Below are 11,966 nucleotides of genomic sequence, written 5' to 3'. Positions count from 1 at the left end.
CACTAGTGCAGAACTATACTCTTTACTGTTGTCTCTCTCTGTAGAAGTACACTTCCTGAATATTTCAATACTGTTTTATGGCATCCCTTACCTTTACTTACGCAGGCAGCATTTCAACATGACAGATACTTCAGAAGAGATGTCACAGATCTCTGTTTGATATTTTGCAGTCCGACATGACTCTGATGTTCTGTGATGGACTTCCTTCAAATTTGACAAGAATCAAAGCAGAACAATATGAGTTTGTCTTGAAGAAAATGTTGTTTAATTATGTGATAACCATCCATATGTAAGGTAGAAAAAAACTCCATCTTTGAGGGCAGAACATGCACCTTTGTACCTTGAGATCTTCTCTTTCCTGACTCACAATTTTTGACACTTTGCCGATGAAAAAGTAAAAAAAAAAAAAAAAAACATTTTGATTCTTAAAGGTGCAGAGCCGGAGTAACAGCATCTTGCACTTTCTGTCCATTTCTGTCTTGTAGAGAGACTCCATATATAAAAGGACTTTTAATCCAAGTGACACCTGGAGGATAGAAAGTGGCACTGCTCAGCGCCTTTCCTTTGCTACGCTTAAAACATGCCTGCTTTTGGGGGAGGTGTCTCTTGTTGTAGCAGGAGTCACACAGCAGGGAAGTACAAGGAAACATTTCTAAACCTTTTTCTGGCCAGTCATCTTCTCTGGGAGAAGATTAAAGAAGGGGAGGAAAAGCATGTTAAAAGACAGGAATGCTCCCTTGCTCTTTCTTTCCTTTCTTCCTTCCTTCCTTCCTCTCCTCCTACAGCACGTTCCTCTCTTCTCTGTGCAAAAACTTCCTGCTCCTTCAAAAGGGTGCTATGACACACAGCAGCAGGTCCGCACCTTCGGCTGCTCTTCCTCTATTGGCTGTTTCAGTTTGAGGAGGGGCGGGTCGCCGCTGGCTGGCGTGTAGTAAACCGCATTGCCATTGGAGGAAACCAGAGGCATGCGCGGGTCCTCTGAGTTGTTTTTGGCATCAGTGACGGAGTCTGTGGAGCCGTTACCTAGGTTACCGTTGAACAAGGGGTGATTCAACAATTTGGCGGCGGCCCTCTGTTTCTTGAGCTCAGACAGAGTCTGAGCACGCTCTTTCGGCCAGGCTTCCTCCTGAGTTGGGGAATCAGACGATGGCGTGTTGCCGTTGGAAGGCGGTTGCGGCGGCGTGGATGTTGTCGTGGAGATGAGCCCGTTCTGTTTGCTGCTTCCGTCTTTGAGAATGGTGGGGAGCTTGGACTTGTCTGGCAACTCCACAGCTGCCACTGGCTTGACCTGTGGGACATCAGTAGAGAATAATCCCTTTACGGTTCTCTTTTTAGATGGTTCAATATACACAGGCCACACTCTGTACGGGGGGGATCACATATCTTTGATCTGGTTCCCACACTATCAAACTCAAAACGGAAAGAAGTGTAAAGCCAATTTATTTGCATTTCTACCTCAAAGTAATTCCATTTCAGATTTCAGTGTTTTGATCATCTGTTGATAACGTGCCTTAAATTGCAGCGTATGGAAGTGTAATAGTGCTTACAAAAGGGATTATAATTGGACCAAGATGGATATTTGTTTTCCAGTATATGAAAAGTAACCATAGCACTCAAATACTATGTGACTATGTTGCATTCTTATCTGGTGAGTCTATTGTTGATTTGTTTGTTTTTCCATTGTGGGTTTCTTCCTGTGTAACTGTTTGATGATCACAAGAGTATAGAAGGAAATAACTGGCAAACAAGTAAAATCTGACATTTAGACTCCTGGGCCCTCATTTATCAAACGAACGTACGGCAGAAAAACGTGCGTACGACCATTTCCTGGCAAACTTCGGCATTTATCAATTTGGACGTAAGCGGGAGCTACGATCAAATCTCACGCCTGGTCTGAGATCGTGTACGCACATTTCAGCCTGTGTATTTGCGGTGCAGCACAGCAAAATCTGGCTGAAAATAATTAACAAACCTCAGCTGTCATTAAGCATGAGCAGTCACATATTAAGAACAGATCAAAACGTATTCTTAAAACGAATAAAAAAAATTAAAATTGTGGTTGGAGCGATTGATTGTACTCATGTGCGTCTGAAGGCACCATCCATGAATGATTACGCATTCATCAATCGCCAAAACTACCACTCGATAAATGTACAGGTGATGTGTGATGCCAAGCTATCGCTTTTAAACGTGGCGGCCAGGTGGCCAGGGGGGGACGGAGGACGGGTGGACACACTATTCTTTTATATTTCAAAACAGCTCGGCTCCAGCCCCCTGCGACCCGACAGGGACAAGCGGTTGAATATGAATGAGTGAATGAATGAATGTGTTGGCACACGGCTGCAGGAATGCGCACTGCAGAGCCAAAGTTATCTCCTCGGTAAGTGGCTACCCTTGATAAATTGCATTAAATCAAACAAGGTATCAGATGATTAACATCTTGGTATGGTTCTTCTAGGTGACAAAGGTTATCCTCTAACGGAATAACTAATGACCCGCTGGCTAACCCCGCTACAGAGCAGGAGCGCAGGTTCAGCGGTGCGCACACACGCACAGGCACACACAGGACACAGTGGAGCGCTGCTTCAGGTTGACTGCCTCCATTATTCTTTTCGTTTTTATGGGCCCCTTTTATTCCACTCTTAAGACTGCCAAAAAGCTCATCTTTATTTTGCTCCATCTCGGATGTCAGGATGCCGATCTGTGTGTCTGAAAAGTTTCTTTTTGTACCAGCGTTCTTCCTCTCCGTGTTTGACCTCAGTGGGCGAGGCCTCCGAACCAGGAATATTTAAGGGCGTAACATGTTAATGACGATCGAATTCAGCCGCTGCATTTATCAAGGCCCGCTCATTCGTACGCTGAGATTGGTCCGATACGAATGTTTCATAAATCACACGTGGGTCCTTTCCTACAACCAATTCTGCGCTCAGATCTGCGCCCGTTTTCACGCAAGATTGATAAATGAGGCCCCTGGTGTGTGGGAGAGATGATTATATTGCTGGCTGTGCTAAATATATCCATGTCATGTCAGGTCGTAAATTTCTGGTAAGTTAGATACAGGAAGTTAAAACATACACCATGAAACAACAAAATTAACTAAAAAGAAAAAGCTTATTTCACAAGGATAACATACGTGATGTATATTTATGAATAGGTTTACCTAATTTAAAAAAAAACAATGACAACAGGAATAAAGGAGCAATAGGCTGAAGACTCACATTAACCACCTGGATATTCTCCTGATCAGACTCTTTTTCTCTTTCATCCTGCTCCTCTCTCCCTCCTCTCCACACGATGGCCTCGGTCTCGTACTCTTTACGGCACAAGTTGTGCCTATCCGACAGGCTGGCTCGCCGCACCACTTTTCTGTGGACACGGGAGTGTAAGAATTGTGTAAGGAGGAAAGAAACAAGCAAACAAATATGACTAAAGCATTTTCTTTACATTTGAACATAAAGAGAGGTGGCTCTGTTCATCTAAAATAGTCTAAATAAGAGTTTAGAATATGCACATAAAAGAAAAATACTTACAAAAACATTACAGAAGGCATAACTGACACTACTTACTGTTTCATTCACAAGGATTTCTGTGAAGCTGAAACGCTGCTCTATTAAATTAAATCTAATGGGAACTGTCAGTACCCTGTACATACTTTTTTTTGTCTAACTTTTTCTACATCTGCTGATCTTTCCTGTCTCTTTGGGGGAAAGAAAAGTAAATAAACAATGTTAAATACAATTTGTAGTGGCAGCAGTAACACCAGCAGATGTCAGTACTTACCCACGACTCCCTGCACTGGATGTTCGCCGACACAGTGAGGTCTTGTGTTTGAGCTGCGACTTCATGATTATGTCATGTTTGTGTTTCAGGTCCAACAAAATGGCTCTGAACTCCTCGTCCTCACACAGATCTTAAGATAAAAAGGATGAATGTAGGGAAATATGTAACTCCTTTCAAATTAAATTTGTTGTGCCTTGCTACTCTCTTACAGATTTGTTTAGATAATTATTATCCTTAGTGATGCTACTAGTTTCTCACAATTACTGTTTATTTAAAACATCCCCATTTTACAATTTATTGACCATCAAGACTGCCAAAAATTTAAAAACAATGATATAGCTAGCTACGAAAATAGCATAAAAAAGGTTTGAATCAGCATTTAAACAGAACAAACTTTGATTTATTTTCTTAACCCCCGACCAGGTGTATATTGATAAGAGTGTTGAGGTGTAAATATACCAATGGGGGTCTCATCTAGAAAGGTCTTGGCATTGAGACTGGCTCCATGAGACACCAGCAGCTCTGCAACATGCATCTGAAACAGCAGCAGCAGAGAATTACGTTAACGGTTTCAAAGAACTTTTGTGTGTGTGCTTATCTGTTTCCGGTTTCCTGTTATGTTTACCTTACCTGACCCCAGCACGCTGCAGCATGAAGAGGCTGCCATCCATCTGAATCTCTCAGGTCCATGCGAGCTCCCCCCTCCAGCAGCAGCTCTGCAGCCTGCACAAAGCCACTTGCTGCTGCGATGTGGAGCTGCAAGGATGGAGGAGGAACAATAATTAGAATTTTCCACCATTTCACACTAAAGCCACAGTGAAGATGCCAAAGCATAATGCTGACCATTTTGGACTTCACGATACACCTGCAAAAATCTAACTCAGACATTCACTTGCGTCCGTTAGGTGCATGGGTGCATCACTGGGCACCTTCACTCACTGATGTCGTCAGATTACTTTAGGCTCTGCCATCATTTTAAGCTGATGGGGGTTGGCTCCAGCTGGAACAGCTCTTTGTTTGTACTGAACTGCATTAATCATTAGAGATAAAAACAGATCCTGCCGGCCTGACATGACTCAGGTCAGAAACTCACTTGTATGAGAAAACAAATGTACCAGGACATTTTCTAAAATATATGTTTTATGAATTTTAATGCTTTATTTAGATACTGACAGAGGAGAGAGAGGGAAAGATGTGTAGGTATGCAGTGACTTTTTCAATGACATTTCATATGTATCTACAGCAAAACATCTAAACTATTTGGAAAGCAGAATGTGAAGGCTGAATTCAGGCTTTATTGCACGTCAGTAATGTACCCGGCTCCATGATCTTTGAGTACCTGACGTGTTAAAGTGGATGTTTATCTGAGGTTCTACAATAAGAGGGTATTTTTGAAGCGTATGAGGAATGTCAAGGTCTATCAGTTCCTGATGGGCTCAGCTCTGTCCGGTTTTAATGCATTTCGGCCAGTGCCACTTCCTGAAGAGACTGTCTGAAAATGAGTGCTGTTATCTCCAATTTCAAGCAATATCACATCATCTCCCCTCTCCACGATGGCAGGCTTTTCACTCTGCCTTCAAGTGTAGCCATTTGGATCAGGTATAAATGCTTGATATAAACACTTGAGATTTTTCAGTTTTCGGACCAAAGTGGTGAACTGACCGGCACTGCAATCCCTAGACCCACGGCGCTAGCATCACAAATGTCAAAAATCACAAGTTTCATAATGTCTGTAAAATTTCCTCTGCATTGACTTCTTCTGGCATTTCAGAGTACCCTGCATCTAAAAACTGCCTAAAGACGTGCTGGTCAGATGAAATGTTAAACTGCCTGTAGGTGTGATAGTGAGGGTGTTTGTTTGGGTCTGTCTGTGTGTGTTAGCCCCCCCCCCCCCCAGGGACTGAAGAGCTGTTCAGGATCTTACAAATGTGTGTATTTCGGGCCTGTGTGTGTGTAAAATGTAAAAATAGAGTGGAAATTGAATTTCCCCATTGCGGGACAAATAAAGGAATTCTTCTTCTTCTTCTTCTTAAATGACAGAGGCTGGGTACATTATTGTCCTACAGATAATCACAGAAACCAACTTCCCTTACGAGATCCCGTTTATTCGTTGTTTCATTGCACTTTCACATATAAAAACACAGAGCTCTGCTTTCATTTTCTGCTAATGTAGCATCATAATAATACTGTTATACCGTAGCACTACACTGGTATATTTACTGTTTTTTTTATTGTATTATATATGTCCCTTACATTTACTACTTAATGTTTTCCTTTCATGAGGTCTCTAATCAAAAGTATTTCACACGTTTGTACTAGTATAACCAGAGTGACAATAAACATCTTTAATCTAATTTTTAATGTTTTTCATGTGGATTGATAATTTACATCAGTTATGACCTTGTTTTCGGTTGTTTTACTTCTGTAATTCTGCTTCAGTTAGATTAAGCTGAGATCACTATGAAAACTAAATTCTCTCTGGTTTGATCGACCCATTTGCAACCCTAAGAGCTGAAAATCATTGTTCCTGCGCATCAAAACAAGGACACAAGATGTATTCCAGTGGAAAACAAAGATCTTACATAACTTCCTATCAGTTCTAGGTCTCTTCATGTCTTCTTTGCCAGAGATTTCAATAAGGCATGCTCTAGTTTGCTTCATCATGCTCGAATGAAGATTAACAGGATGCATAAAGCAAAGGGACGAGCAGCTCAATCAGACAATCTGTGGTTAGAGTTTAAAGCTTAACAGGGTTATTTTGGGCTACTACCATGTAATGTCCCCTGGCTATTTTCATCCAGTGATCTGTCACGTTGTTTCCCAGCGTTGATAAATCGCTGATAAGAAAATAAACAATTCTTTGTGCCCTAATGCATCAGTGCACTGAACCTCTTAAAACAAATTCAGTGACCACTTTAGTCGGCACACCTTCCCGATAACAGTAGAACAAATTAAGCTTCAGAAACTATTTAAAGCTAAATAAAGTTTCTTCATATAATTCCCATCTGCATTAGGCTTATGGTGGAATGTGTTTCATCCAGAAAGCCCTTGTCTCAATTTTAAGTACATTTCCAATCTAATCATAATGTATCACTTTTTTTCTTTCATAAGATAAGATAAACCTTTCATTAATCCCCAACGGAAAATTCAGGTTTCATAGCAGCAACAGCAATGCAAATGAAATTCAGTAAAGGAGATGTACAGGTAAGAGTATCGAACCAAACCTAGATAAGGCTAAAATCTATAAATAGAGACAAAGCACTGAGCAGATGGTCCAAGATATTGGCACTAATCCCTGAAAGAGTGAACATGTGTAGTCTATCAATAAATATTCTCAGTCTAGCAATCAATCTCTATCTATAAAATGAATATAAATAAGTAAATAAATGTGAGTCCAAGCAGAATTCAGCAGTTTCCAAAGGTTTCATGTTCATACATATTTATTATTAAATATAAATTAATCTATCATGACTTGGCTTTTAAATCATGACTGCAGGTGTAATCTGCAGATGCTCACAAACAGATCACTTTTATAGCCTCAGAGCATTTTGAAAATCATACAGCTGATTTGCCTTTAATGAGTCTCTAAATGCCTGATTAGCTTTAAAGGTTTTAGAGCCTCACGAGCCAGTGTTGCAGATTGCATAATCAAAACTTGGAAAACCATCTTGCTAAAAGAATTTATTTGAAAAAGGTTTGTGGCATTCAAAGCTGCAACAGCCTATATTGAAACCAGAGAGGATGCATCAATAGAATCATGTTGTTTATGTGCACTGACACCATTGTTTTTGTTGCTACAGAAACTGGAACCAGCTAATAGTTGAATATGAATGATATGGCGATAAGGAATATTGTTCAGACGTCATCTAAAAAAGGAAAACCGTTACTGCACTCACTCACTGACTGACCCACTGACTGACGGCTGCTTGATAAAGTTACACATAGGTTCCTTTGCACCAATATATAGCAAATGTAAGTTAAAGTCTGTCGCTGATGTATCGGGTTAGAACTTGGAGTGGCGAAAAGTATGGAAAGAGTCTTAAAAGGTATTAAATGTACCCCCAGGATTCTGTCATACACCCTGTAACTTGCAGCTCTAAAAAATATGAGACTAAACACTTTGGTACTATAAATAAGGCTATGGAGGAGTTACAACGCCAACAGCAGGTGTTGGTTGTTATTAGTGTTGTTGGCACAATACAGTGGTAACATTTATGTTTATTATTATTATTATGGTCCCTTCATATATATATATATATATATATATATATATATATATATATATATATATATATATATAAAATGAACTCTATCATTGCTGATAGAAGGTTACAATGCTGCTTTGTACGTGTTTATAAGAATGTGTTTATATGATACACATCCTGCCCTTCTGTGTTCACAGTAGTAGCAGCAGCATTAACAAGCTGTCTGGGCAACCTTATCTAATAATGTTAAAAAAAAAGAGGCTGGTTACCTACAATGAGTGTTATTTTTTATTCAGCGCTGTCTTTTGATGCTCAAATGATTAAGTGGTGCAGTCCTGACTGAGACAACCTGACCTGATCTAACTAAGATCAGGTCAGGTTAGAAGAGGTCAACTGAGATTTTATCTCCTCCAGACCTGACTACTGCAATGCATTTTACTGCTGTATCAGCAGGCGATCGCTGGTATCCTGTGAGTTTTAGAAGTGTTTTGATTTTACTGCTTGCCTTTAAAGTCCTGAATGGTCAGGCTCCTGCCTATATCTGTGACCTGCTAATGCCCTATGAGCCTAATCAGTGCTTGAGATCATCTAGAAAGTCCCTACTGATGGTTCCAAGATCTCCACTTGTCACTGAAGGTGACCGGGCCTTTACTGAGCTGAGATGCCGAAGGATCTCAGGCAGACAAACTCAGTGACTTCTTTTAAAAGTCTTCTTAAAACTCACTTTTATCCTTTCTTAACTAATGGTAATTATTGGAACTCTTTAAACTTGTTTTTCCTATTTGTATCTTGTACATGTTTTTAGCTTTATTTGTTTTGTAAAGCACTTTGTTATATAAATTAATTTATTATATATCTTGTTTTATTCTGTTTACCTGTCATAGTATGCACTTTTCTATTTAAGAAAGAAAACTTATTGTACCATTTAATAATTGCCCGATGTTTTGACAGTTACTCTATACCCTCATCCTAAGAGAAGAGACATTTCATAACATTTTTTGTAGTTGAGAAGACAAACTTTAAATTTAAATTAATATTGGCAGGGAAAAGTAAAACTGAGCACAAAGTCTTACCAGCGTAGCTCCCTGCGAGTCCTGTTGGTTCACCTCCTTTCCCTGCCTAAGCAGTTCCTGAACGTCTCCCAGCATCCTCCTCTCCGTTGATGCTCGTGTCTCGTTGATCATCTCCTGGGTGATTCCTGTCAATCAAATTCACAAGCAGAACCACATTGTTAATCACAAGGCGGACAGTATTTCCTTAACAGCATAATGTACAACTGCGGCATGCTGACAGGGCCAGTTTATCACTGATCGGAGGCTCATGGAGGAACAGAGAGGCAACTTGAGTATAACAGAGCAGGTACACACAGTGCTTGTACATGCAATTCCAAAACAGTTAACTTTCTAGATTGACATCAACATCTTTTTTTAAATTACACTGTAGAGGTTCTGCAATAAAGGCTTTGATATTAGGTTTGATATTAGACCATCAAATCGGCAGTTCTGGGAAAAACAAGAGACATTCGAGTTTATAAAGCATAGTACACTCTGTATTGTTCAATTGTATTTTCATATTACTAAGGATAGTAAACAATATACTGTAGGACGTGGCAAACAATCTGTTTTTAAAGTCACATGCTCTGGGCCTGTATTTCAAAAAAACATCTGAAGGCTAAAATTAGCTCCTAACTTTATAACTTTTGGTCTACAAGTATTTCACAAAGGGTTTTAGTGCTTAAAGTAGCTCATAAATCTGTGAAAACGAAGAAGTAGTCAAGAGGACTCCTAAACAAACAATCAAGAAATGGCTGCTGCCAGTAATCGAGTCAACATTTTAGAAACCTTAATTGATAGCAGGAAAGCTGCATTTATTTCCAGACATATATTTTCCCATGCTTCTTTTTTGCATCAATTTTCTGCTAAGTGTTAACAAAATGCCAGAAATTAAGGGAGGCTGATAATTAGCTGCACATATACAGTATACACTCTTTTATTCATGTTAACTCATGGATATTTAGCCTACATTTTACTTAAAATTATTTATCTGCATATAACAACATACCTCCTACAGTATTTTTTTTTATCAAGAATTCACAGACAGAGGCCTGAAACAGCCAATCACAGTTTCATGAAACATGACATCAGCCATAGCAACAGGGTCAACACCGCCCTTTCGCTTAACATAAGAGTTCTCCCAATTCCTTAGGGAAAGTCGGTCTCAGCAGTGTTGTGAACAGGTTTTAAGGAACACTCTTGGAAGTGCTATTTAGGAGTCCTCCTTGCCTGAAGTGCCCTGAAGACCCAAAAAACCCAACTATGTTCATAAATTCACTTTCAATTATTTACACGTTTTTAACTTGGGCACACCATTTGTAAGCGCAATGCTGCTGCCTACACTACAGTTTTTGAATGATGATGTGAACATTTTGTCTGAGTGGCAAACGATAGTTCACTTTCATGCTGGCCCTCCTACTCTCCTTTGCCAAAGAGTTTTGTGGTGTTTGGCCCAGTTGAAGCTCAGGTGATTCTGTCTGTCATAGCCACTTTGAATCCATCGCCTTCCTGCCAGGTAGGACTCAATACTGTGACCGCTGGCCACACTTGACTTCTTCCCCCACAGTTCAACAGTAATGCACCGTACTGTGCAGCTAATTTAAATCAACGTCAGAAACGGCCTGTCAGTCTCAACTGTGACTCTTATATTCTCGCAGTGTGTGACTTCCTAAAACTGCAATGGATCAAGTGAATCCTTAAGTGACAGCAGCTGGAAATAAAAACTCACAGCTGGACCATTCACAGGGATTAGTAATTTAAAGATGCATGGAGCACAATCCCCTAAAACTGGGAACTTTAACTTGAAAGAAATGGTAGAGGTAGACAGTCATCACGTGACTTTGCATGTGTTATTGTCAATATTTCAACCATATGACTTTTCCTGTTACAAAGTTAGTTATAAATTGAACCTGGGCAAATTAAGCTGAAAGCAAATCTATATCCATTCAGCCTTCAGCCCGCCATTTTAAAGTCAGTTTCAACCAGTGAATAAGAAAAAATGGTGAGGAGGTAAACTGGTATTTCTCTCTGACTTCATAATCTGAATCACAGCCTGAGGGAGTACAAAGGCGCAGGAATCAGGATGGTGACAGTCCCATTTGTCGACTCAAATTAAATGCACCCCTCCAGCTACTATTTCCTTCTGTCTTCTGTTGGTGCAGCAAGCATTCGTCTCTTTGGTTTCTGTCATATTTTGATTTAGTTACGATAATGCCCCGCAGCTTAACAATGCCCCAAAGCATTAACAACCATTATACAGCTAACATTACTCATGGTCACACTACAACAAATGTAATTAACAGAAAACACTGGCATTATACCGTATCATCACACAAATATGAGAACAAGAGCTATTCCTGAAACTGAACATCGACCTGATAAGACCTGTTTTTTTTAGCTAAACTTACAAACTTACTTAAGTACAGCTGTGTCCTGAAATGACAACAACACTTGAATTTTTTAAGACTGGTTCACTACTACTGGTTAGTAGTTGAGGACTGAGTGATGAGTGGTTCACTACAGATGGTTGCATTGTTGTGACTAAAAGCACAACTGAAAACACTACACTTAATGTTACAAATCCCCTCTGAATCTGTTTTGACAAGCAGCCAACTTTGGGTGTGTCTAAAGATGAATAATTACAATCAAAAAGTCCAAACTTGCCTTTCGAAATAAACATCAACTCTGTTGAGATTTGAAGTCTTAACAAGGTGTGATTTGGGGGAGTTTCAGTGTGCGAGCATTGCTTTTTGGCACTCATTCACACTATATAAGATTGTAAGACTGGAGCTCCATAAAGGGAAAAAAAGAGAGAAATAAATCCATATAAACTAAGGATTATTTTAATTATTGATTAATCTGTTGATCATTTAATTTTTAATCTAAATCTCATGTCTGCAAAAGGTTGTGTTTTGTTGTACCCAACATT

At 39.7% G+C, this 11,966-nt stretch overlaps 1 protein-coding gene across 1 annotated transcript in view; it reads right to left on the bottom strand.

The window, feature by feature from the left end:
- Window positions 1-835: 835 nt before the first annotated feature.
- Window positions 836-11,966, bottom strand: part of ppp1r16b (protein phosphatase 1, regulatory subunit 16B) — a gene marked incomplete at both ends in the record, with an annotated part of 63,585 nt that continues 52,454 nt past the window's right edge. Inside the window, 6 exons of the mRNA XM_083939476.1 lie at window positions 836-1,288; window positions 3,219-3,366; window positions 3,781-3,910; window positions 4,240-4,315; window positions 4,411-4,536; window positions 9,059-9,183. Of these exons, the coding sequence (XP_083795602.1) occupies window positions 836-1,288; window positions 3,219-3,366; window positions 3,781-3,910; window positions 4,240-4,315; window positions 4,411-4,536; window positions 9,059-9,183 (1,058 nt within the window). The remainder of the gene's footprint in view (window positions 1,289-3,218; window positions 3,367-3,780; window positions 3,911-4,239; window positions 4,316-4,410; window positions 4,537-9,058; window positions 9,184-11,966) is intronic.

This window comes from Echiichthys vipera (assembly GCF_963691815.1).
Source record: "Echiichthys vipera genome assembly, chromosome: X".
Lineage (NCBI taxonomy): Eukaryota > Metazoa > Chordata > Actinopteri > Perciformes > Trachinidae > Echiichthys > Echiichthys vipera.
This window is presented reverse-complemented; position numbering and strand designations above follow the sequence as displayed.